This window comes from Nansenia antarctica (genome assembly GCF_963989245.1).
Source record: "Nansenia antarctica genome assembly, chromosome: 8".
Lineage (NCBI taxonomy): Eukaryota > Metazoa > Chordata > Actinopteri > Argentiniformes > Microstomatidae > Nansenia > Nansenia antarctica.
In genome coordinates, this window is record NC_137678.1 from 7,928,823 (window position 1) to 7,955,990 (window position 27,168).

Below are 27,168 nucleotides of genomic sequence, written 5' to 3' on the forward strand. Positions count from 1 at the left end.
TTGTATGGTCGCCTTTGTATCTGTATCTAATAACAATAATAAGTAGGTGGTGGGTGGAATGGTAGTTGGGTTGGAGCGCTCAGGCAGAGGCCAGGCGGAGAAGGAGGGAAGGGCTGGCAGGAGCCAGACAGCATGTTCACGGGCCCAGGCACAGCGGTGGGTTATCCGGACCCGGGGTAGGGGGTAGGTTCGCTATGTAAATGGTAAATGGACTGCACTTATATAGCACTTAACACCAATGGCGGCAAGCTGCCATGCAAGGCGTCGGCCCGCTCACTGGGAGCAATTTGGGGTTCAGTGTCTTGCCCAAGGACACTTCGACATGTGGCCAGCCGGGGCTTGAACCGCCGATCTGCCAACCTTGTGATCATTAGACGGCGACTCTACCTCCTGAGACACAGCCGCTATGGTGGAAGGTCAGGCAGAGGCAGTGAGAGATGTATGTGAGAGACGAAGATGATCACAAGGGCCGTGAGAGTGAAGTGAACGTTGTCTTTAAAGTCCTGAGTCATGAGCTTCCCTGAGTCATGAGCTTCCCTGCTGCTTCCAGGTGCTGACGGAGGGCGCGGCGTGAACGCTGACTCAACGCCACCCAAAAAATGTTTCATTAAAATAAAATGTTTAATAACCTGCACATTATGTAAGAAATCACCTGAACGCAAAATGTAATAACGTTTACCTTATTATGTAATAAATATATGGTTTAGGGCACAGTAACAGAACTCTCCACATTATAGGAAAGCATCCAACTGGACTATGTGATTATTGTCATGTAAAAGAAACAGTAGTAGAACATGCACTTGTTAACTGCAGGAAATATGCATCAGAAAGACAGGCAATGATGGAGGGACTGAACACATCGGGACTGACAAGAGACGGTTAGGAGAGTGTAGTGGAGTGTGGTGGGAGTGGACAGGGCAGGAAGTGTCTGGTCACATTTCTCAAGAGAACTGGACTGATGGGGAGAATTTGACAAAGCGGACAATGTAGGAGTTGGCTAAATCCAGAAGATGGCAGTAGTGCGACGTCAAGCATGCAATCTGCCTTTAAATACAAAGGAAGAAGTGGACGTGGTAAAACGGACCAAAGATGATTGAGCGGAAGTATACACACACGGACACATTTCTCTGTAACTCACATGCAAAGGCAGAGCACAGCTCTGTGCAGGTAGTTAATAAGCATGGCCACAGGTCATTTATGCAGGTTAAATTGTTTTTTTACACGGTTGTCAAATGTTTCCAACGTGATAAGGAATAAAGGTGAGTCTATTTAGCAAATATATAAGGAACATTGTTTTGTGAAAGAAAGTCATGTCGAGTGAAGTGCTGAATGTTAGCCAGTGTAAAGCAACTAGCTAGCTAGCTAGTAACCTTTCCTAGCCAGATAGATGGCAGATATGGATGGAGCCACACCGAAGCTGGAGTTGGTTTCTAGTTATCGTGAAAACGAGTAAAGTCTGTGGTAATTCAGCTTCGTGTAGCCCCATCAACTGTCCCCGGGGTGTAACTAACCATGTGATGTCTGCAGGTCTGAAGATGTACTGACGGCAGTTAAGCTCGATTTAAAACAACAAACAAATAGCCTAAGACAAATGTGATGTCAGCCAATTAACATGATGAAACGTGTTCACAGCAAGCTTCGTGCCGGCTCTGCAGAAGTCATCTCTGAGTGGTCCCTCCATTGATAATACCAACTGGTAAGTGACCTTACCTGGTGGAGGGGAGTGATCAGTGTGACACCGAATATTGGCCTGGGGGGTATTACATCAACGTCACTAAAGGAAAATCCAGGCATATTTTGATAAATATATTTTTGGATAACACTTTGATAAAGTCGCGAGACTTTAAGTCTGGATTGTCTGGACGTTTGATGGAATACCCCCCTGAACGCTTCGTTAAGAAAGGAAGAACTTCATATTACTGTTGAGTGCTTGCGGTTAATGTTTGGTTTTGTTACTCCACTTTAGTAAGGTGGACATCGGTGTGACATCAGATGGGAAAACCGTAGTGTGTTTCCACCCCTCAGCGGACGTCCCCTATGAGCTGACTCGGGTAAGAGTTTGTTGCATGTTTTTAGTTTATTCTCTATGTGACGGTGTTAAAGCTGTTGTGTAGATTGCAGAAGAGGGCTAAAAAGAATTATGAAAGCGGCAACTAACACGTGTGCGTCTAGGCATTAGGCACGTAACATCCATATGCTGTATGAATACAGTTTGATTGATTGATTGTATGTGGGCATTGGCTACAGATACATTTTTCACACAACGACAAACATTGTTCCAGTTTTATTCTTTGAACAACAGAATAGCAAACGTTAAATTACACAGATTAAAAATGTTTGCATGCCATATCTTGGATGCAGACGTAATGTAAGTGGAGAGGAGATTGATCGGGACTGCGGGAGTGTCTAACGAATGAATGAAAGCAGATGACCCAGCCATACAGCGCAAGAAAGACCAAGGGTCTACCAGTACGCGCATGCCCAGTGTACCTGAATACACGGTTCATATATATTTATACCAAATGATGCCATGTCCAGGTGGAAACTGCTGCCAATGTCACTCAATGTTTGTTGCTGTCCTGTTGTTTACTTTGCCTACTGTATGTTGTATGTATCGTCTCTGTTGCACTTGAAGCATGAAAGTACCATGCCCAAGACAAGTTTCCCCCTCGGGGACAATAAAGTATAATCAATCAATCAATTCAATGTGTGTTCCAGAGATTCTTTTGCGCAACGATGAGAAAACGCTTGTGTGGCCAGAGACCGAAATTTGCGTTTTGTCGTGGTGTATAGCCATAGCCTAAATAACCGGGATATTAAAATCTGAAATTGTTGAAATGGTGAACCATTCCTTTAAAAGCCTATATTCTATTATTGTGACAGGAATGTTTGTCTGTTGTAACATTTCTGACCCTAGCCTATTCCACGGCATGACCCCCTGACCGACCCGGGGGAGACCCATGACCAGGTCCTGAAGGCCCACCTCAGCAAGGAGGTGCTGCACAACAAACCAGGCCCCACCATGGAGGAGCTGAGCAAGATGTTCCACACCACCAAGCACCGCTGGTACCCTGTAGGACAGTAAGTTGATGTTCCACACCACCCAGCACCGCTGGTACCCTGTAGGACAGTAAGTTCATGTTCCACACCACCCAGCACCGCTGGTACCCTGTAGGACAGTAAGTTCATGTTCCACACCACCCAGCACCGCTGGTACCCTGTAGGACAGTAAGTTGATGTTCCACACCACCAAGCACCGCTGGTACCCTGTAGGACAGTAAGTTCATGTTCCACACCACCCAGCACCGCTGGTACCCTGTAGGACAGTAAGTTCATGTTCCACACCACCCAGCACCGCTGGTACCCTGTAGGACAGTAAGTTGATGTTCCACACCACCCAGCACCGCTGGTACCCTGTAGGACAGTAAGTTCATGTTCCACACCACCCAGCACCGCTGGTACCCTGTAGGACAGTAAGTTGATGTTCCACACCACCAAGCACCGCTGGTACCCTGTAGGACAGTAAGTTCATGTTCCACACCACCCAGCACCGCTGGTACCCTGTAGGACAGTAAGTTCATGTTCCACACCACCCAGCACCGCTGGTACCCTGTAGGACAGTAAGTTGATGTTCCACACCACCCAGCACCGCTGGTACCCTGTAGGACAGTAAGTTGATGTTCCACACCACCAAGCACCGCTGGTACCCTGTAGGACAGTAAGTTCATGTTCCACACCACCCAGCACCGCTGGTACCCTGTAGGACAGTAAGTTGATGTTCCACACCACCAAGCATCGCTGGTACCCTGTAGGACAGTAAGTTCATGTTCCACACCACCAAGCATCGCTGGTACCTTGTAGGACAGTAAGTTGCACCTTATTTAATAATAACAATAATAATAACTTACATTTCTATAGCGCCTTTCAAAAAAACCAAGGACGCTTTACAATTCTAATGGAAATTATCAGACAGACAGAACAGAAAACAAACAAAGCAAAACTGAAACATTGACTAGGGGCCAAGGGCCTTGGTGAACAGATGTGTTTTGAGGGCTAATTTGAAGGAGTCCAGGGTGGGGGCGTTGCGGATCACTATGGGAAGGGAGTTCTAGAGAGTAGGTGCAGCCACGCTGAAGGCTCTGTCCCCAAAGGTCCGTAGGTTATTTGGTTGAGTTCCTTGGCATTGTCTGAACAAACAACGCAATGTATAAGCCTGATATGATGTGGGCATACTTGGTTGATTTTCAACCATTTATATCATGGTGACAAAGTATATATAGTTGACATGCTCAGATATGTTTAGCTCAGTTTATCCTTCATCTACTGTTATGCATTGTGCAGTTGCTTCCAGTCTAGTCTCAGAGAGAGCATTGTGGGTTTGTAATCGACTTGACTTTTCACAGCAATTTTCACGTCGCTTCCTACCTTATTATAATGACACACAAAAAATATTGCTCTCACGTAGTAGCATTATTTAACATTGTAAATCATAGGAATGACTCTTTTGGAGTGTAGTATTTTAAGTGTCTATTTGTTGTGCAATTATTTGTTGTCTAGGGTCATTATTATTATTATTATTAATAATAATAATAATACTATTATTGAACTCAGACCATTTTTGGACAGTCAACATTTTGGATTTATTGAAACTGAAAAGGGGGTTCAGGCCTAACAAGAATTCTAACATGAGTCTGACTCTTGTTCCCAGAGTACTGCTGACCTGCTGGTGCTCACTGCTCTTTGCTGCAAGTTAATGGTAATTTGATTGTGTCTATTTCCACAGGTACCACAACCGGCGCAGGAAAAGAGACACACCCAAAGACAGATAGATGTGACAGTCCCTCATCCCTCTGGAGGCGGAGCAGTGCCGTCTGTAACTAGACTTGTTACTTTTTACATTTGATGTTACAAGTCTGACTAAACGTTGGCTCATGTCGTGGAATTTGATGTCAGTTCTCTGAGTAAAATCTCTTTGGTTTTAGATAGGGGTACAATGCTGTACAGGGGTACAGTAAACTGGACAGAATGGCCCTGGCCTGTCTCAAACATGTCCAGAGTTCAATCAGCATTCTGAAAGATGGCCACTGGAAAAAAAGCACTTGCTTTCATGTGACCCAAGCATAACTTCCCTGCTGTGCTGAGGTTGTGACATTTCAGACTTTTATTAAATAGTATTTCTAAAAGAGCAATAAAAAAGCTGAGTTTGAGAAAGTAATCAACGACAGCAGAGCTGGTCACGTGGGGTCAAGCCGGCCGTTCTTCTGAGTTGTTACTGAACTCTGAACATGCCAGAGAAGATGGTCATTATATCCACTTTACTGTACCCCTATCTTAGTAGCCTAGAGGTTAGAGAGGCCGTAAGGTCGCTGGTTCGATCCTCGCCTCAGGAGGGAGCTGCATTTGCACTTGAGCAAGGCACTTAACCCCTAATTGCTCCAGGGGCGCCGACTATGGCTGACCCTGTGCCTAGAGCAAAAAGACATGACAATTGACTGACAAGTTGATTGCATGGCGAATAAAACCTTCTTCTTCTTCTTCCTCAAACAAAATGAGCAGAGACTACTTTACTCTGATGTCTTCAGATCTGTGATGTGAGGCGTTTAGCCATCTGCTACCTTTGAAGCTACATCACCACATCCCTATTTGTGACTAGATTTCTACAACATCCAAATGCAAAACGTAGTAAGTCTAGTCACTAATGCGGCTAGATGCAAAGCATCTTGACATTGAATTGCTTAGCTCACCCCATCCCAAGTCTCGAATAACTTATCTGTTGTGCAATTGTAATTGTGTTGTAAAATAAACAACTCTGAAATAACTCTAATTGTATTTGTTTTTACCCATTGGATTGTGCAATGTATGAGCATAATTGATTATGGTAGTCATTTTTATTAGAGCACTTGTTGGTAGTGTATTATTTTAGGACATTGCAACTATCTGCACTATGAATTTTAGCAAAGATTGTTTCTACCCTTGGATATGTAGTGTCTTGACTTCGATTACTTGTTGTCTTCCAAGATGACAAGATGACAGTCTCTAACGTGAGATGAGTGTTTGTGGCGAAATACATCTCCCAGAATTCACATTCGAAGCCGACACTGTTTTACCGGAAGTTCATCTGTTTACCGGAAGGCGTGTTCATCGGCGCCGTCAGTCCATATTGAAGAAGGAGTCAACATTCCAACGGCTCGAAACACTGTGAGACAAAATGGCAGGACTGCCCCGCAGGATTATAAAGGTAACTCCTCTCCGTCTACACGCCACTAGTAGTCGACCGACCTTTAAACGGTCCGTTTTCAATTGGAAAGGGTAACAGAACGAACTGGGCACGTGCAGGGGCCATCTAGCGTCTTCCATCAGCTAGCTACTTCCGTTAACTCTCAGGCCCAGAAGCTGACATGCCATGTAAACCCTGTCTGCTCTCCTGTCTGCCTCGTGACCCGTCTGGGCTCACGTCTCACGTCTGTCTCTACGAGAAGAACCCGACCATGGGCCGAACGAACCGACGCTCGACTCGCTGGCTTCTCCAGTCATAACGACAGTTAGCTCTCTAGCTAACTATGGATGGATTGTTTAGCCAGCTTGACTGTAATTCAACTTGGGCTAATTGCGTTTATGACTCAATGAACCTCATGACATGTTCTGTGCCGGGCGAGATGGCTAGCTGTGTGCCGGCTGGGTTGGCCTCTTGTTTCTCCTGCAGACCCCCTGGCCAGACCCCCTGGCCAGGCCCCGGCGCTGGGCGGGATGCTTTCATGCAGTTGACCAATCAGGTTGTCTCCCATGTCAACCACGAATGAGACTCATACATTGCCATTGCATGGGGGGGGAAATAGCAGCACAGACGAATTCAGTCGCTTTGCACACTTTCTTACCTATTTCCACATCACCTTTAGGGCTATCTTAAAGTCTACCTTCCATAATCTATTAGAACAGTTCATAATCGGGCTCTTGTGTCGTTCATGACTACACCAATTGATTGAATAACATGGTATGATCTGTCACTCACTGTTTGTTGAGCTATCTGTGCCCCCTAATCCAGGAGCCAGACCCTCACATTTTCAACGCTGCGATTGGGGGGTATTTGTTTGGGATGGTCTTTGTCCCTAAAGTTGAGAAATGTGTCATAGCATTGCAACACTCATAGCTTTAGAGCTATAACTCATAGAAATACAATCAAATGTAATTGGTTAGCTTAGAATCACAGCTGTAAATGCCTGGTGCACTTTCCAATTGTCTTTTAACTATGATGCAGGTGAATGATTGTGATGACTCCTACCTATTTTTATAATGACACCCCCAAACTCATATAAAAAGATTATTGAAACATAAAAATAACAACAACAGCAAATGTCAAAAGTGGCCAGCGTTAAGCTATTTGTGGTCAGGGTCAATGGGGGAACTTGACATCTGTATTCTGTACCCCAGTAGCTTCAGATTTGCAAGGTTTGAACACTTCTGATGCGAGTACCTATACAGCAGGTACATGTCATTGTACCTAATTATCATCTTTGTTATTCGCATGTGCCACAGTGGAACAGGTGGTAAACAGACTGACTTATATAGCGCCTTATTCCAAAGCGCTTTACAACGTCCTCTCATTCACCCATTCACACACACCAATGGCGGCAAGCTGCCATGTAAGGCAACATCACCGTCATTTGGTGTCACCTCAAGGTGCTTCTGCTCCGACCAACACAGACTTCCCACCGGTAGCTGGAGCAGTAATTGGGAGTGTTCAGAGGACTTGTCAAGGAGAGTGGGGCAAGCAAACTAGCTGTTTCATGTTCAATAATTGACGGGCAGAAATAGACACTTATTATTCAAATAATGTGTAAGTAGGTCTGGTGTATTCTCACATTACTACATTCTGTAAGCTATAGTCCCTAAAACATCGAATTACCAATACGTTGCATGCATACATCGATCGCCTCCGCTGTCTGCCAATTGCTGATGCAATCTTGCCACCTTGCTCTGTGCTAACTAAAACTATGCAAAACTAAATGACCAATTTAGCATCAAACAACTAAACTTAGTGGTACGAGTCCGGGGCCCATCTTAGCTGAAAGAAATTGGAGCTATGAGTTCTTAATCTTTTAGCCTTTGAGACCTTTTGTAATAACATTAGATGAACATAATCCTTCAGTCACATACTTATTCACAGTATATTACATATTGACTTCTCTTCATGTGTGCTGCAGTCTTAATGTTTGTATCACTCGTATCGCTTATTTTTATTGCTTATTTTATCGCTGCTATTGTTGACTGTTGATTTGTTGTTTTTATAGCCTGCCTGCTTTATTATTGTTTTTGAATTCTACTGCAACGTCAATGAACCCAATCATTTGACTCTGTGTACCCGTACATTGATGTAATAAAAGCACTTCTGATTCTGATCATCCTGTTTTCATAATCCATATATCGTGAGCTTAGAATTATAAGGTTCTATCTCTGTTTAGGGTAGTTCAGAGATATTGAGTGTCAACGTTTTTACATTCCATAATGTTCTGTGAGATGGAACCTTTGTATTTTATTAATTACTAACTAGTAGGGATGCTCCGATTTATCGGCCACCGATTTAAATCGGCCGATTTCACTCCAAATGACTCGATCGGTGATCGGCAAAAATGGCCGATCGCAAAAACCGATTTTTTTTTTTTTTTTTTTTCTGGGGAAGACAGATAACTGAACAGAAAACATAGGAGGACGTAACAGTATGTAAACCATGAAGGCCACGTTTATGATGTCTTTTATACAGCCATATCGACTGACTTGGGCTTCAGGCCCTAACTGGGTGATAGGCCAGACCTTTACTATGCCATAAAAATGGGTCTGCGTTTGCTTGGTGCCTAATGGATCAAAACTTTTGTCTAAAAAGCAAAAAATATTTAGGCTATCCAGTCAGTTATGTATTTTTTTAAAAATCGGTATCGGTATCGGTTGATCTTGAGGAAACAAATCGGTGATCGGTATCGGCCCCAAAAATCCAGATCGGAGCATCCCTACTAACTAGGGCATTAATCAACACCTAATGGATCAGATTATGTAAAAAAACTAAATTTTGACAAAAATGGAGATAGAACCGTATAATTCTAACGATATCACGATATCTTTCTACGCCGGCTTGTCTTCCTCTGTTCAGGAGACACAGCGCTTGCTGGCAGAGCCCGTCCCGGGGATAAAGGCGGAGCCTGACGAGGGGAACGCGCGCTACTTCCACGTGGTGATCGCAGGGCCGCAGGACTCGCCCTTCGAAGGAGGAGTTTTCAAACTGGAGCTCTTCCTGCCAGAGGAGTACCCCATGGCAGCGCCCAAAGTACGATTCATGACCAAAATCTACCATCCCAACGTGGACAAGCTGGGGAGAATATGTCTAGACATCCTGAAAGGTAAAGAGAAACTAAATGGATGCTAGCATAGTTGTTAGCACTGTCTTTACCATTGACTCGCTGCTTTAGACCAGTGGTTACCGGCCACGTTACAGAGTGCAGTCACACGTGGAGAAACAGGCAAAGAAATGTGGCTTTTGGCCGACTGTTGCCTGCTAACGTGAGACCTTGACAGTGTCACTTTCACAGTCAATAATGGACATGCATAAAGATCCCTACAGCTTGAGGTCGTTCGGCGCTATAACCGCTGCCTTCATTCCTCAACACACTGACCACAGTGCATTGTCTGCTGAATTGAGCAGTAATGTATGTGCATCATATGCATTCATTTGCATTTCAGCATAAGTAGGCTACAGTATGTCTAAATGAAAAGAAAGAAGTGATGCACTGACAAATTGTTTGCATTACATTTTTGGCATTTAGCAGACACTTTTTATCCAAAGCGACTTACAACAAGTGCATTGGTCTAAAGTGAGTCATCTATACCTGTCATACCAGTCATCATAAGAAGGAAGGATTACTTTAAAAATCTATTAACAGTAGAGGAGCTGTACAGAGGGTTAGGGGTGACACGGTCTTTAGGAGGGACAGTCAAGATGTAGCCTGGAGAGATGGGTCTCCAGTTGGGCGGTATCCAGTTTTTGACACCGTTAAACTGCCCCCAAATGTTATCGCGGTGTACGGTATTACCGCAGGATTCAGAATCACATTGTAGGGCTTTGAGGGAGCGGTGACAGCGGCTCCTCCGGCCTTTCCATGAACCTGCTCTAACACTTGAGCAAAAAAAACACAAAACAGCTGTAAAAATACTTTTGGTTCGTAATGAGACTATGGCGGGACAGTTAAGACACACACACGTTAACAGTGGTAGGAGAAACCATGTGAGGAAATGACGGGGCCAAGAGATTTGGTATAAAGGTAGGAAAGTAAGGGGTGAGGTAGTGTGAAGAGGACAGCGACCCTCTCTACGTCACCTGGTAAGAGCCATGGGCCAGGTAGAAGAGTGCAGTGCCAGAGATGCCCAGCTCTGAGAGGGTGGAGAGAAGGATCTGGTGGTTGACTGTGTGGAAGGCAGCAGACAGGTCCAGCTCTGAGAGGGTGGAGAGAAGGATCTGGTGGTTGACTGTGTGGAAGGCAGCAGACAGGTCCAGCTCTGAGAGGGTGGAGAGAAGGATCTGGTGGTTGACTGTGTCGAAGGCAGCAGACAGGTCCAGGAGGATGAGAACAGAGGAGGAAACTTGAGCAGAGTGGAGGACCTCCGTGACAGCAAGGAGAGCAGTCTCAGTAGAGTGTCCAACCTTGAAGCTGGATTGGTGAGGGTCAAGGTGCTAGGTCTTAAAAACGAGATTAGCTTGTCCTGCAAGGAAATCAGTCTGACCACATCTATTTATGCGGAAATTAACCAATATTTATTTTATATTAATTATCCTTCAGACTTTTTTGTCTGTATGGCAGTGAAATCCCTAATTTATCACCTTGAGGATGACAAAAACCTATCATACGGTGTCGCAATAGGTCTAAAATCATATCCAAATAGGTCTAAAAAAGGTCTTAAATTTGACTTGCCGAAACTTGTAGGAACCCTGGCTACCGAATGCAGCGATCTTGTTTTGCGTATCTCAGCTTTTTAGAAAGGGAGACAGCTGGTTGGCTAGGTTTGGACAATGGATCACCGGTAACAGTGCTTTTTTAACATAAAAAGATAAAACACTGGTAGAAGAGAAAAACAAGATAAAATACAGATAAAAAACAGATCAAACAGATCAAATACACTAAAAACAGGGTGCAATACAAATAAAAGTGCAAAAAGTCCAGTGTCGGGAGGCAGGCTCACCTCAGGTCAAAGGCCAGGGAGAAAAATATGTGTTTTAGCTAGTTTTTTTAAAAGCCTCAAATGCCCTGGGCAGATCTGATGTGGAAGGGGGAGACTATTCCAGAGCCTATGGGCTGCTTTGGAGAAAGCTCTATCCCCCCCTGTCTTGAGTTTGGTCCTAGGGACCTCCAGAAGCAGTTGGTCAGCTGACCTAAGGGCTCTGGATGGAGTGTGGTGGTCACGACTGCGTCACTTCCTGTCTTCCCTTGTAGACTGAAGACCCGCCTCTTCCCCTGCAGCCTCCCCTCAGCCTCCCCTCCCCCCTGTCTGCTGTGTTTAGAAAACACTTTCTCTTAGTCATGATGATCTCACATCTCCCTCCTGTCTGCTGTGTTTAGAACACACTTTGAATTAATGAATGAATGAATGAATGAATGGTCTTTATTGTCATTGATATAGTACAGGTACCATACAACGGAATTTGGGAGGGGGGGCTCCCCTGGTGCTAGGAAAAAAATACTAAAAAAAAGAAGGGAAAAAGAGCTGGTTTACATAAATAAACTATCCACTATACTATACTATACAAATAAAACACTGTGCTGTACTCTATGCTATGCTATAAATATCCTAACATTTCCTATCTCTGAACCTTATGTGCACGAGGGTTGTCATATTGCACATAGTATTATTGCACATTCATTTAAAGTGTCGCAGTTTGCAGGTTTGAAATGTTCACAGTTGTGTTTCAGTATTGCACTTGATTACAATCTAGTAGCTGCCATCAAATTGTCTAGATTGTCCAGGGCCTAGAACCTAGGTCTTTGCTGTGTTCAGGGCCTGAATGGCCCTAGGGTAGAAGCTGAGCTTCAGTCTATTTGTCCTTGCGGACATGGTCCTGAACCGCCTGCCCGAGGGCAGCCGAACAAAGTGTTCGTTCCCAGGGTGGGATGGGTCTCTGGAGATCTTGGAGGCCTTCCTGAGGCAGCGTGTGTTGTACAGCTCTTCCAGAGAGGGGAGGGGGGCGCCGATGATCTTCTGGGCCGATCTCACGACTCTCTGTAGCGCTTTCCTCTCTGCGGCTGTGCAGCTGGAGAACCACACGCAGATGCAGTAGGTGAGGATGCTCTCCACTGTGCAGCGGTAGAAGGTCACAAGCAGCTCCTGTTTGAGGTGGTATTTCCTGAGGACTCTCAGGAAGTAGAGCCGCTGTTGTGCCTTCTTGATGATGGCTGCTGTGTTGGTCTTCCAGGACAGGTCATCCTGTATGTGCACCCCCAGGAATCGGAAGGTTGAGACTCTCTCCACGCTCCCTCCATCGACGAGCAGGGGCTGGACCTCAGATTTTTTCCTCCTGAAGTCCACGATGATTTCCTGGGTCTTTGACTGGTTCAGCAGCAGGTTGTTAACCTTGCACAGCTTGCCCAGCTGCTCCACCTCATCCCTGTACGCCGCCTCGTCCCCCCCGAGATGCAGCCCACCACGGTGGTGTCGTCTGCAAACTTTATGATGGAGTTGCTGGGGTGGACGGGGGTGAAGTCGTAGGTGTAGAGGTTGTAGAGGATGGGGCTTAGCACGCAGCCCTGGGGGGACCCAGTGCTGAGTCTGAGGGCTGTGGAGGTGTGGGAGCCCACCCGTACCCTCTGGGGGCGGTCAGACAGGAAGTCCTTGATCCATGCACAGATGGAGTGTGATAGTCCCACAGTGTTTCCTCCAGGAATTTTTACCATGGTGGCGGGTAGTGCTGATTTTTTCGCGTGCACGCGCATGAAACGCGCACGCGCGCTCAAAACAACGACGTGAAATGTTTTCCTGTAAATTAAAAACAAGGGTAGTCCGTCCGTCCGTCCCTCTCTGGAATGGAATGGACTTTATTTGTCATTGCTACAGTACAGGTACCAGACAACGAAATGGTCCATTAAATAAAATGACACGGTTCAAATGTTCACGCCGGCAGTCCGGCTCTCACACATACTGGCAGCGTCCCGGTCTGACTTAGCTCTCGTTTGTGCACGGCTTTCTTTCTTTCCTTCCTTCCTTCCTTCCTTTATGTGAAGTGGCCGGTCCCGGGCACAGCTGCCTCGCATCCGCTCAACGAGCCCGGCGGTTCGGTGCTGCGCTGATTAGCGGATGTGTAAGGTGATCAACTTCTCCAGTATCGATTTAATTGAGTCGTCACTTTACAAGCGAGTTCGTTTAATCTCAACGAGACGTCCTTGATATCACTTCTTAAGATGATATGATCCAATCAAATATTAGGCACCACTACTGAACTGTTCATTAAGATAATATTTATTCAAGCACATCAGCAAGCAATAATTAGTTCATTTCCATGGAAAAGTGGTCTCATCTAGTTTCACCTCTGCAGGCCCGTCTCAGCTAGCCGTCAACAAGTTAACTGCAAGAGCTCCACCAGACCAGACCCCCGTTTAGCCCTGGTACATAGTCTTTATACCATTCATCAAACATTTTGGGCTGGGTGATGCCCCCCCCCTCTATCTGGTAGTTTTCCAAGTGTCAGCACAAATCCGTTGCAGCTGCAGAAGGTCTTCTCGTTAGCGTTGGCCTTCAATTCTTCTGGTATGTGGGTGCGAGAGTGTATGTATGTTATCAGCCTGAGTGTCCTGCTAGCGTCTCGTTCCCATGGTGATATCATACTTTGTGAGCAGAGCTGTGAGTTGAGTTCTTATCAGTAGCTTGTGAAAACATTTGAAGTTGCACAGTAATATGAGTTAGGATTCGATTTACAAGTTAAAGTATAGTATAGAAGCAATAGACTTATCATTAATCATTAGTTATGAAAGTATAAAATCAGTACAGAAAAATAGAATATCATAACAGCAGGTATACAATGGTTGTTAGCACATAGGTAAAAATAAGTAATTTATAGGCAGTTTGAATCATAAAACGTTCTTTTAGTCAGGAGCTTGTCTTCTTGTCGCTCAAAAACAGAACCTCTCTTTTGGCTTTGCGTGACCTTCCTATTGTTCTCAACTGACCGCATTCACATATTATTTAAATGAGCACATAGTACATGATTTATCACTTCTAGTGATTTTAATACAAATTCCCAACAAATCCCCCCTTTGGTCATTAAAACAAAATTATGACCATTACAGAGAATTTGTAGCCAGAAAGGTGAGATGGGTCGTAGACCGCAAATGCCTTTATTTACACCATTCCTTCACAAAACTCCATAATTACAACATATCTTCAACTCCTGTATCATGATCCATCTCCTCACCCTCCAACAGTGACTGCTGCTGCTCAGCAATAAGCATTTGTAAGTGCATCTGTGTTCCAGCATCAACCTTGGTTAGGGCCGTAGTAATCAGTCGCTGTGCCAGGCCTCTAATGCAAGGGACAATGCAGCAGCCAAACAGGATCAGCACTGTGGCAGAGATGAGGAGGGCAGAGAGCATAGACATAGCCAGATTTTTCCATTTACCAAAAACAGATTCGAACCACTCTCCAATAACATTGTTAACTCCAGCGTTTGCATACACCTCTTTTAAACATCCTCATCACCATCTACCAAATGTGCCTCAGCACCAATAACATTCATTAGACCTGCACGGGCCACTATTCTTCCGTCATGCGCTTTCCACAACCAGCTTTGCGTCACCCCCCTTGTTACCCACACTGACCTTTCTTGGGGGAGGCGGCCCCCTGTATGTCATCTATAGTCTGTACAGAGCATTTAGGTTTGTCTAGCTGGATTGAGACCAGCTGATGTTCTCTGGGGACATATCAATGGACTGCGCTTACATACCGCCTTTATCCAAAAGCGCTTCAATGGCTTCTCATTCACCAACACACACATTCACACACCAATGGTGGCAAGCTGCCATACAAGGCGCCGGCCCTGGGAGCAATTCGGGTTTCAGTGTCTTGCCCAAGGACACTCTGACATGTGGCCTGCCGGGGCTCGAACCGCCGATCTGCCAACCTTGCGATCATTAGATGGCGGCTCTACTACCTCCTGCATCACAGCCACCCCCTCCTGATTTAGCGGCTGCATCTGCAGCATAATTTCCTTTTTCTTCGTCTGTGTCGGCTTTCGAGCGTCCCTTCAGCGGTGCCTCTAATCTAAAAGCAGATATCTATGGGGTGAGCCCCCACCTTTCCAAACATGTCTGCTACAGGTTTACTGAAATTGCCTGGCAGTCACGCATTCTAAGGAAGCAAAACAAATTGCAAGGCATTTAGACAAGAAACTGTAAAGTGATGATTAGGCCCAATGGATCTCCTGAAACCTCCAAAGGGATTATGGTGAGAGAACAAATAATGACTGTGAAATACCTGAGCAGACAATTGACTCAAATCTGAGTGGAAATATTTGAACAGACAATGACTGACAAGATGGGAATGGACAAGGATTATTCATTTCCACTAAACGATATAAATGATGATGAGTTTCGAGAAATGGGATCACTGGACTGTGTGGATTATAATCCAGCTGCACCTAAAAACTATGAAGAGTTGAACTTTGAAAACTTTTGACTTTACAGAGCACAAAATGTATGACATTGAGAACAACATCGACCACTTCTACAACAATAATAACCGTCTGCAACTGTGACTATTACACAGAGGAACAATTCAAAAGTAATATAATATTGGATGGTATTTTATCAACAATACACTTCAGCAGTAGAAGTCTTTATAGAAACTTTAAGAAAACTAAGGACTATTTGAGACAGTTCACCAAGTTCAGCATCATTGCTGTATCGGAGACATGGCTCAGTAAAGAAAAAGAAGCCGATGTGGAACATGAGGACTATGAACTATTTACCTCCAACAGAACAAACAGGAAAGGAGTAGGAGTTGCCTTGTATGTAAATAATGACTGTGACTGTAAAATAGTAAAACATATGTCAATAACAATAGAAAACATTATGGATTGTGTCACTGTAGAAATAAAATAAGGAGAACTCTAAGACCATAATAATACACTTTGTATATAGAACTCCAGGATCCTGTCTTGACACATTCAAAGATATGATGGTTGATATGTATGATAAACTAAATGACAGAAAGACGGTCTTTGTATGAGGGGACTTAAATATAGATTTGTTGAACCCAAATGAACACAAAAAAATGTTACAGACATCATGGACACAATGTACAGTATATGTGTATTTCCTACAATCTTAAAACCGACTAGAATAACAATTAACAGTGCTCCTTTAATAGATAACATTTTTACCAATGAAATTGGGAGTAAAATAGTAAGTAGAATGCTATTACCGTAAATAAACAGAGCTGCCTATCAAGACCCAACTAACAAATTATTCATAAACCTCTATGATCTCAAATTTAAAGAATTGGTGGACTTCAAAATGGCACAAGTAATTCTACAAAGTAAAAAATATATATATAAGATGCTTCCAGACTTTATCCAGAGGCTGTTCCAAGTTAGACAGACTAATTACGAACTCAGAGGAATATGTATATTTATGAAAACAAAGATCAAAACAAATGCAAAACATAGATGTATAACATTTAAAGGAGCCTACCCATGGAACACCGCCGAAAAGGAAATGAAAATGTGCAGCACACCAAAAGGACTAAAAAAATCACAAAAAATAAGATGATTAACAAGTATAAAAACAGAGGCCTAAACACAGCCCTTGTTTGGTATCCTTGAACCCCCCCGCCAACATGCGCAAGTAAAGTCCTGTTCACAAATGTTTCCCTGTCTTGACCATGCACTCATGAACATATTGCAGAAGTGCGTAGCATTAAGGCGTCCCACGTCGCCCCCCTTTCCCGTCCTGTTAAGGCAGTCGTAGGCTTTTTCTAAGTGTAAAGGGTGATGTCCCTCATATATCATGGGGCCTTTAGTTCTATTTATACCGGGGCAGCATGTTCTCCCCCTCGTCCCATCTCTACTGGAGAATTTGAACAATTATCAGGCTTGTAGGGGGAGAAACAGTGTACCGTACGGTTGTTTCAAGCAGACTAAACATGTTACCTTATAAATGGTGGATATTGTGTAGTTAACCCAGTTAATTTAATAATTAATTAATAAATTGTATAAATAATTGTGGCTATAACCCAGTTGTACCAAACATTTTAATTTGATTTGCTTCTCCATTTATCTCGAACATTTCAACCACAAAAACACACAAATCTTCAACAACAAAAACAAACCCCCAAAAATAAATAAAAATACAAATAAAATAAGATATAAATTGAAATAAAATATATCTTCCTCGACATGGAAGCAACAGTCGGCAATTGCCCTGTTCGATAAAAGACAGAAAGAAACAAAAGCCACCTGGTCCTGCCCCTTCCCCACAATATCATACCTTTACGCAATAGATTATCTATCAATATCTATAATAATATGGCTATCCACTATAGCTAACCAGGAACCAAATGTCCACAAAAATACCAGTTCACGTCATTCTCAAGCTCCTCCAACCTATATCCCTCCAAACCACTCAATAGTATTACTTGTTTTCATTGTTACATCAAGGCCATTCAAAATGGACACCCCACAAACTGAGATGCACCTGCCCCTGAGCGCTGCACAGACAACAGGCTGTTCTTCATTCAATTTCCCTCCTAGACTACAACCCCCCATCTCTGCTCATGAACAAAACAATTTTTGTAAGTTGCCAGGGACCTTATTTTGTGTTACTTTAAACATGAATCGTGCAGCTCTGAATTTAACCAATTCTCAACATTTCAGAGTTTGACTTTTATTTTATTTTATTAATAATTGGTATGACCTCTATACCCAGCATGAAGTACAATTCTTATAGCTCTTTTTTGCAATGTGCATATCTTTTCTAGGTTGGTTTGTATTTCCCCAAACTTCAACACAATATGACAGATAGGGTACAATGAGTATGCAATATAGAGTGTATAGTGATTTCTGATTTAAGATGTATTTAATTTTACCCAGAAGTCCCAAGCTTCTCGCAATCTTTGTGCACAGATATTTTCACTTTGTTTCCAGCAGAGTTTGTGGTCTATTTAAGACACCCAAAAACTTGATTTCATATACTCTATTGATTTAGACATTTTCAATTTCCAGATGGAGGTCTGTATTTATATTGCAATTTCCAAATAGCATGAATTTGGTTTTATTCAGATTTAATGATAGCTTGTTTGTCTCAACCCAGCATTTTAATTTGTACAATTCCTTCTTTGCCACCTTTAAAAGCTGCTGCAGATCTTCCCCATAACATAACATATTTCTGTCATCTGCCAAGACAACCAATTCGACCCCTGTGGGCACCACAGGTAATATTTAAGCACCTTGATTTGTTCTGGCCTATTTGAACAAATTGCTGTCTATTACTAATATAGCTTTTAAGCCATTCAAGTGCGACCCCTCTGACACCATACCTGTCCTTTTTTTTTTTTTTTTTTTTAAAGTAGAATCTCATGATCTATTGTGTCGAATGCTTTTTTAAGGTCAATGAATATGCCCAATGCATATTTCTTTCTCTCTGTACAAGTTGTTATTTGCTTCTACTAGCTCCATTAATGCCATGTCAGTAGATCTAGCTGTTCTAAAACCATACTGATTATCCATTAATAGTTGATGTTTTTCAATGAAATTGGCCAGTCTTTCATCATATAGTTTTTCTAACCCTAACCCTAACTGTTATAATAAGGATACCGGTCTGTAATTGGTGAAGAGGTGTTTATCTGTTTTGTTCCTTTAACATTATTTTTTTTTATTCTCCTCTAATAATCTGGTATAATAATCTTTCTTACATAATTATGCTCATAATACTAATTAGTTTGTTTTTTGTATTTCTTCTATGTAACCCCTGCCTCCTTTGTTTGATGCTTTATACATACACTTTATAGAGTATACCTTTTCTTGTATGCATTTTGAATGCCCCTGGACACCCACAGATTTTCAGAATATTTATTCTTATTGCTACATTGTTTTAGTGGGCAGTTTTTGTCATATAGAACTTTAAATGTTTCTAGGAATAACCCATACGCTTTGTCCACATCTGATTCTTCATATATACTCTTCTAATTCCATTTTAATAACTCATTTCTAAAAGCAGATATGGATTCCTCAGTTCTACTGTCTTGTATGTCATTTCCTTTAACTCCCTCTTCTTTCTATAATTACATTCATAAAATGAAAAGACAGGCAGGTGATCGCTAATATCATGGATTAATAGTCCACTTGTTGTGTTACTTTCCACATTATTTGAGGCTTAGTGCATGCTGACAGAGTCGCCAGGAATTTGAAGATGTTATACATGTGGTGGGTCTGCTTTGGTACAGTGTGACAAGAGAGACCACCCTGTACCCGGTTTACCTTCGACTCTGACAGCGTGTGAGGTGGTCAATATACCTCCCACGGTCTTGTCCACCACGTCGCCTGGGTCTAAAATAGGAGTCTGTTTTGCCGTTGTCTGCTTTCTCCGCAGCATTCAGTTCCTGTGAAGAAAAAACTCGATTGAGATTAGTTAGAGTTTGGACATATATTCATTTTCATGGAGAGGAGGTCGAAGCCACCTCCCTCTGTCTGTGTATCATGCCTGTCGGCACCAACATCGGTCTACCAGTTATGATCTCATGGGGTGTCAAATGAGTCACTGAATTGGTCTTATTTCTCATTGCCATCAACACCATGGGCAATGCCCCACCCACGATAGTCCTGTCGAGGCACAGGTTTTAGCAAGCTTTCTTTTAATAGATTGGTTAGCCCTTTCAACCAGCCCCTGTGATTGGGGGTGATAGACTGAACCAAATCGATGCTTAATCCCCATTGCTGTCTCAATTGCAGCCATATGGACTTTTATTTTATTTTATATGTGACCCATTATCAAAGCGTATTATTGTAGGGAAACTAAACCGTGGTATGAATTCCTTTAAGAGGCACTTTATTACAGATGCGGCATCCTCCCGTTTACACGGATATGCTTCAGGCCACCTTGACAATCTATCAATCACTCCCATGTCCGTGAAGTCAATACATGCCTACTCTCTCGGAATGGACAGGGAGGCATCGGATATGTGCACATTTAAGTACTGTTTTAACGGGTTGTGTTTGTTACACACATCACAGACGAGACATAAATCACCACGTATAGACAGACACTCCTAGTGAGCTTTTTTTTTTTCCTGCTGTCTGCGCTTCAATGGTGGGTTACACCCGCAGCACAACACTTCTTTAAACACCTTGAACGAGGCATAACATATTTTATAAAGTTTGCAAGTGATATTTGAGTGATACCAAGCCAGGGAGCACTCAGCCTAGACCAGTTGCTCCTGGGCGCTTTACTCAACTATCCCTTTTAATAGTAATAATTACAATAATAATAACAATTCCAATTATTATTTACATACAATATTACGTAACACCTTTGCACGAGTTTAGAATTATAAGGTTCTATCTCCGTTTAGGGTAGTTCAGAGACACTGAGCGTCATGGTTTTTACATTCCATTATGTTTTGTGAGATGGAACCGTTGTATTTTATGAATCACCCACTCAAAATGTCAACATTTTAAAAATACCACCACACATTAATAAACCACTTAATGGATCAGATTATGCAAAAAACTCAATTTTGACTAAAATGATGATAGAACCATATAATCCTAACGTCACAATTATTTTAGCGCCCGCTGTGAGGGGAGGCACGCTAATACTAGGACCTCTACCGGACTGCAGTCCTGCCGTAGACGCTACCCTACTCGCAATGACCTCACTTCTCACTCGGTTTGCAAGGTATTTCAACCTTCGGGACACCGTCCTTTCATTAGACCTCGTCGGGTCTAAACTGGGGGCTGGTTACCTCTTAATATCCAGGACTGTCGTGTCTTTCCTTACCTTAGACCTCGGCGGGTCTATCCTGGGGACTGGTTACCCCTCTTTATTTCCAGGACTTAGCTACTGTCCCTTCTTTTAGACCTCGGCGGGTCTTATTACACGTTAATACAAGATGTGCTTAAATATCAGACAGTGGTGTTCAATAATGTATAGAATGTCAATTTAATTAATGATTATCCTTACTTTTGACGGATTCTTCACAGACACAGATCAGAATGGGTTTGACATACGATTCATGGCCCAGCACTTCCACCTAGAATACTATTGTCTACCTAAGCAGATTTCATTAAATGGCTCTGCTCACCTTTTTTGTGTTGGTACCGTGGAAGTGCTTAGTCCGAACCCAGCCTCGCCCACTCCTCCTTGCATCCCGTTGAAGATCACGTCGGGGTCACCAATTTTGTAAGGTGATCAACTTCTCCAGTATCGATTTAATTGAGTCGTCACTTTACAAGCGAGTTCGTTTAATCTCAACGAGACGTCCTTGATATCACTTCTTAAGATGATATGATCCAATCAAATATTAGGCACCACTACTGAACTGTTCATTAAGATAATATTTATTCAAGCACATCAGCAAGCAATAATTAGTTCATTTCCATGGAAAAGTGGTCTCATCTAGTTTCACCTCTGCAGGCCCGTCTCAGCTAGCCGTCAACAAGTTAACTGCAAGAGCTCCACCAGACCAGACCCCCGTTTAGCCCTGGTACATAGTCTTTATACCATTCATCAAACATTTTGGGCTGGGTGATGCCCCCCCCCTCTATCTGGTAGTTTTCCAAGTGTCAGCACAAATCCGTTGCAGCTGCAGAAGGTCTTCTCGTTAGCGTTGGCCTTCAATTCTTCTGGTATGTGGGTGCGAGAGTGTATGTATGTTATCAGCCTGAGTGTCCTGCTAGCGTCTCGTTCCCATGGTGATATCATACTTTGTGAGCAGAGCTGTGAGTTGAGTTCTTATCAGTAGCTTGTGAAAACATTTGAAGTTGCACAGTAATATGAGTTAGGATTCGATTTACAAGTTAAAGTATAGTATAGAAGCAATAGACTTATCATTAATCATTAGTTATGAAAGTATAAAATCAGTACAGAAAAATAGAATATCATAACAGCAGGTATACAATGGTTGTTAGCACATAGGTAAAAATAAGTAATTTATAGGCAGTTTGAATCATAAAACGTTCTTTTAGTCAGGAGCTTGTCTTCTTGTCGCTCAAAAACAGAACCTCTCTTTTGGCTTTGCGTGACCTTCCTATTGTTCTCAACTGACCGCATTCACATATTATTTAAATGAGCACATAGTACATGATTTATCACTTCTAGTGATTTTAATACAAATTCCCAACAGATGCGGGACAGCTGTGTGAGCGGATCGCTCCATCTCTCATCTTGATGAAGATGAATGATCTTTATTGTCATTGTAACAGGTACAACGTAATTTAAATGAGGAATCACAAAACAGTTTTGCAAGCGCGTCGCTTCGCGCTTGTGGGTGTGTCTAGCGCTGTGAAGGTCTGAAAAGCGGCCTAAATCTTTTTTTTTTTTTTTGGGTTGAGAAATCTGCATGGTGGCGGAGGAAATTCCATCGTGGCGGACCGCCACGATGAAATGCATGTAGAGGAAACACTGTCCCAGGTCTAGTAGTTTGGTCACTAGCCTGTCTGGAAGGATGGTGTTGAAGGCAGAGCTGAAGTCCACAAAGAGCAGTCTCGCGTAGCTGTTCCCCCTCTCCAGGTGGGATAGAGTGGAGTGGAGAGTCGTCGCGATGGCGTCCTCTGTGGACCTGTGGGCTCTGTAGGCGAACTGGTATGGATCCAGGTTGGGTGGGAGGCGTGTGACTATGTGGGCCCGGACCAGTTTCTCGAAGCACTTCATGATGATTGGTGTGAGTGCCACTGGGCGGTAGTCGTTTAGGCAGCTCACCGTGCTTTTCTTCGGGACTGGGATGATTGTTGAGGTTTTCAGGCAGGGTGGGATGGTGGCCTGGGACAGGGACTGGTTGAAGATGTTGGTGAAAACCCCGGCCAGCTGGTCGGCGCAGTCCCTCAGCACCCGTTCCAGGACGCCATCCGGCCCTGAGGCTTTTCTGGGGTCCACCGCCTTCAGCACGTATCTCACTTCATGCTCTGTGAGGGTGAGGCTGCTGAGAGCTGGAGAGAGTGGTGTTTGTGTTGTGGTTACCTCCGTTCGCCCCTCGTCGAACCGGGCGTAGAAGGAGTTCAGCTTTTCCGCCAGCAGGGGGTCGTCCTCCGCGGCTGTGAGCCTGTTGGCTCTGAAGTTTGTCATGTGCTGAACCCCCTGCCATACCCGCCTGGAGTCGTTGCTCAGGAAGCATTCCTCAATCTTCTCTCTGTGGTCTGCCTTGGCCTCCCGGATGCCACGGTTTAGGTTAGCCCTGGTGGTGCTGTACAGCAGTGTGTCCTTCGCTGAGTAGGCGTTGTCCCTCTCCTTGAGCAGTTTTCGGACCTTCTCAGTCATCCATGGCTTCGTGTTGGGGTAGACCCGGACACGTTTGTCCACGGTGGCTGAGTTGGTGCAGTTCACTATGTGGTTCAGAACCGACGACGTGAACTGTTCCAGGTCCTCATGCTCATATTCCTGCCATGAGGTGTCATTCAGGCAGATCTGCAGTGGAGCGGACCCTGCTGGCCAGGTTCTGACAGTCTTAGTGGTGATGGGAGCACTTTTCCTCATGGGAGTGTAGGCTGGGATCAGGAGGATGGACACGTGGTCAGACATGCCTAGATGAGCTAGCGGTCTAGCCTTGTAAGCAAGCTTGATGTTGGTGTATACCTTGTCCAGTGTTTTTTCTCCTCTTGTTGCACATTTAACATGCTGATAGAACTTGGGTAGTACTACCTTCAGGTCAGCATGATTAAAATCCCCTGCTATGATGTGTACTGCTTGAGAATCCGCGCTCTGTCCACCACTGATGACGTCATATAGCCGCGCCAATGCTAAGCTAGCATCTGCGCTTGGTGCAATGTATACAGCTGTTATGTACACCGCGTTGAATTCCCTCGGGAGGTATGTGGGTCGGCATTTAACAGTCAAGTATTCCAGGTCTGGGGAGCAGTGGCTACTTACAGTTTTCGTGTTTAAGCACCAGCTGTCCTTCGTAGAAATGATCAGGCCGCCCCCGCGCGTCTTCTCGCTAAGCAAAGTCCGGTCCGCTCGGTGTAAAGTGCGGCCTTCTAGCGCGACCGCAGAGTCGATAATGGAATCGTTGAGCCAGGTTTCTGTGAGAATAATCACACAGTAGAACTTTCTCTTAGTCATGATGATCTCACATCCTATGTTTTAAAGACTTGTTTTATCTCCACCGAGTACTAGTTTTTATTTTGGTTTTGTTTTATTGTCAGTAAGTCGCTTTGGACAAAGGCGTCTGCTAAATGCCCTGAATGTGGGCTGAACGTAACGGTGGGGTGTTAGTAGTTAGTAGTGTTCTCCTGCTCCTCTAGATAAGTGAACGTAACGGTGGGGTGTTAGTAGTTAGTAGTGTTCTCCTGCTCCTCTAGATAAGTGAACGTAACGGTGGGGTGTTAGTAGTTAGTAGTGTTCTCCTGCTCCTCTAGATAAGTGGTCTCCAGCCCTGCAGATCCGCACCGTGCTGCTGTCCATCCAGGCCTTGCTCAGCGCCCCCAACCCTGACGACCCGCTGGCTAACGATGTCGCAGAGCAGTGGAAATCAAACGAAGCCCAAGCCATTGAGACAGGTGAAGCGTGTGTGTGCGTGTGTGCGTGTGTGCGTGTGTGTGCGTGTGTGCGTGTGTGCATGTCAACAAAGTCCTCAATGTATTCACCAAAAGGCCCTTGACAAATATGCACTCTTCTCAGTTATCCTTCTAGTCCACACAATGGACACCTCAGTAAGACATGCTGCTCCTTACTGGGATCTACATCTAATGAACTGGGCGTCAACAATATAGCCCCTTTCATTACAGGGAACTATGTGTGAAAGAGGCTTACCGTATTTTCCGGACTATAAGTCGCACCCGAGTATAAGTCGCAGCAGACCAAAAATGGGTCATGAAGAGGAAAAAAACACATAAGTCGCACTGGACTATAAGTCGCATGGTTCAAGGGAACGGGCTTGGCGGAATCAGCGGGGAAAGAAGACCCTGTTGAGCTTGACTCTAGTCTGGCACTGTGAAGAGACATGAGAGGATTTGTAAGCCCAGGAAGGACATAATTCACGTTGAAACTTCTTCTGAAAGGTTAAGGAATACTTGTATTATCGAGTGTAAAGTCCGCTAGCTAGCGCGGGGCTAACAACATGGCGTCGCGGAGGGAAAATGAAACTTTGAACAGCCTCTAAAAGGTAATAAATGACTTTAACATCGTGTGTAACGTTCATAATAGCGTGTATAACGTTGATAATATAGTGCTTAATGTCCACATTGTCGAGTGTAACGACTATTTATCGTGTATGAGGCCATGGGAAAAGATAGCTTGGTGAAAAACGGAAGTAGGTAGGATGCTACAAACAATGTAACATTGAACAGCCTCTAAAAGGTAATAAATGACTTTAATGTCGTGTATAAACGTTCATAATATCGTGTATAAGGTCCATAATATAGTGCTTAATGTCCACATTGTCGTGTTTAATGTCCACATTGTCGAGTATAATGGCTATTCTATCGCGTATGAAGCGCTACCGGAAGTAGCAAAATGCTACTCGCGGGTGCAACATTGCAACGTTAAATAGCCTCTGGAAGGTATAAATGACTTTAATATAGTTTCTAACGTCCATAACATTGTGTATAAGGTCCATAACATCATGTTTAATGTCCACATTGTCGTGTTTAATGTCCACATTGTCGAGTATAATGGCTATTCTATCGCGTATGAAGCGCTACCGAAAGTAGCAAAATGCTACTCGCGGGTGCAACATTGCAACGTTAAATAGCCTCTGGAAGGTATAAATGACTTTAATATCGTTTCTAACGTCCATAACATTGTGTATAAGGTCCATAACATCATGTTTAATGTCCACATTGTCGTGTTTAATGTCCACATTGTCAAGTATAATGGCTATTCTATCGTGTATGAGGCGCTAGCGGAAGTTACTCCTTGGTTCATGTCAGTCAGAGATTACCGTATGTCAGTTCATGTCAGTCAGAGATTATGAATTATTGATATATAAGTCGCACCTGACTATAAGTCGCAGGACCAGCCAAAGTATGAAAAAAACCGCGACTTATAGTCCGGAAAATACGGTATGTTTGATATGCATGCTGACTTACCTAACCCTAACCCTGCAGCCTCAACAGCCCTGCAGATCTGAACCAGTTGAATATGCTTATAGTTTGACCTATCTTATCAGAGGACAAGATGAAGCAATTACCATATTGCTAAAAAAGTATCCAAACCTTTTATAGTGGGTAGGATGATGAAGTATCAACCTATACCTGACCCTATGACCTCTACTCTGCTATACCTGACCTTTGACCTCTCCCCTCTTGTATTGCAGCCCGGACATGGACCCGACTCTACGCTGGAAACAACATTGAAGTATAGAAGAAGAAGACGGGTGCTTGAATGTGATCTGCCAAGATTATCTCCTCCTTTATTTGCATTTAAAGGATACAGTCTTAGACGAAAAAAAACAAGAATTTAAGCAAAGCAAAAAAAAAAAAAAGATAAGTGGCAAAGAATATATTTTAAAAGAAAACAACCGACTACTGCAACAAGACATCTATGGTGATTTCAAGACACATTTAGCCATGTCTTTGTCTTTGTCCTGGCTCACCGCTCGAATGCATGGACAGAGGCTGGTACAGAGGCTTTCTGTTTCTCCTCTGGGGGACATGGGGGGGATGAGGACTGGTCTTTCTGTTTCTCCTCTGGGGGACATGGGGGGGATGAGGACTGGTCTTTCTGTTTCTCCACTGGGGGATCTGGGGGGATGAGGACTGGTCTTTCTGTTTCTCCTCTGGGGGACATGGGGGGGATGAGGACTGGTCTTTCTGTTTCTCCTCTGGGGGACATGGGGGGATGAGGACTGGTCTTTCTGTTTCTCCTCTGGGGGACATGGGGGGATGAGGACTGGTCTTTCTGTTTCTCCTCTGGGGGACATGGGGGGGATGAGGACTGGTCTTTCTGTTTCTCCTCTGGGGGACATGGGGGGATGAGGACTGCTCTTTCTGTT

General features: G+C 43.9%; 2 protein-coding genes across 2 annotated transcripts; both read left to right on the top strand.

The window, feature by feature from the left end:
• Positions 1 to 1,133: 1,133 nt before the first annotated feature.
• mrpl42 (mitochondrial ribosomal protein L42) lies at positions 1,134 to 5,806 on the top strand. Its single transcript, XM_080537467.1, has 5 exons — positions 1,134 to 1,259; positions 1,633 to 1,696; positions 1,967 to 2,051; positions 2,918 to 3,081; positions 4,784 to 5,806. Exons 1-5 carry the CDS (start codon positions 1,181 to 1,183, stop codon positions 4,827 to 4,829), a joined length of 438 nt encoding a protein of 145 aa, XP_080393593.1. The 5' UTR covers positions 1,134 to 1,180; the 3' UTR covers positions 4,830 to 5,806.
• A 327-nt stretch (positions 5,807 to 6,133) lies between these two features.
• ube2nb (ubiquitin-conjugating enzyme E2Nb) lies at positions 6,134 to 26,819 on the top strand. Its single transcript, XM_080537408.1, has 4 exons — positions 6,134 to 6,238; positions 9,143 to 9,389; positions 24,593 to 24,733; positions 26,491 to 26,819. Exons 1-4 carry the CDS (start codon positions 6,209 to 6,211, stop codon positions 26,535 to 26,537), a joined length of 465 nt encoding a protein of 154 aa, XP_080393534.1. The 5' UTR covers positions 6,134 to 6,208; the 3' UTR covers positions 26,538 to 26,819.
• Positions 26,820 to 27,168: the final 349 nt, after the last annotated feature.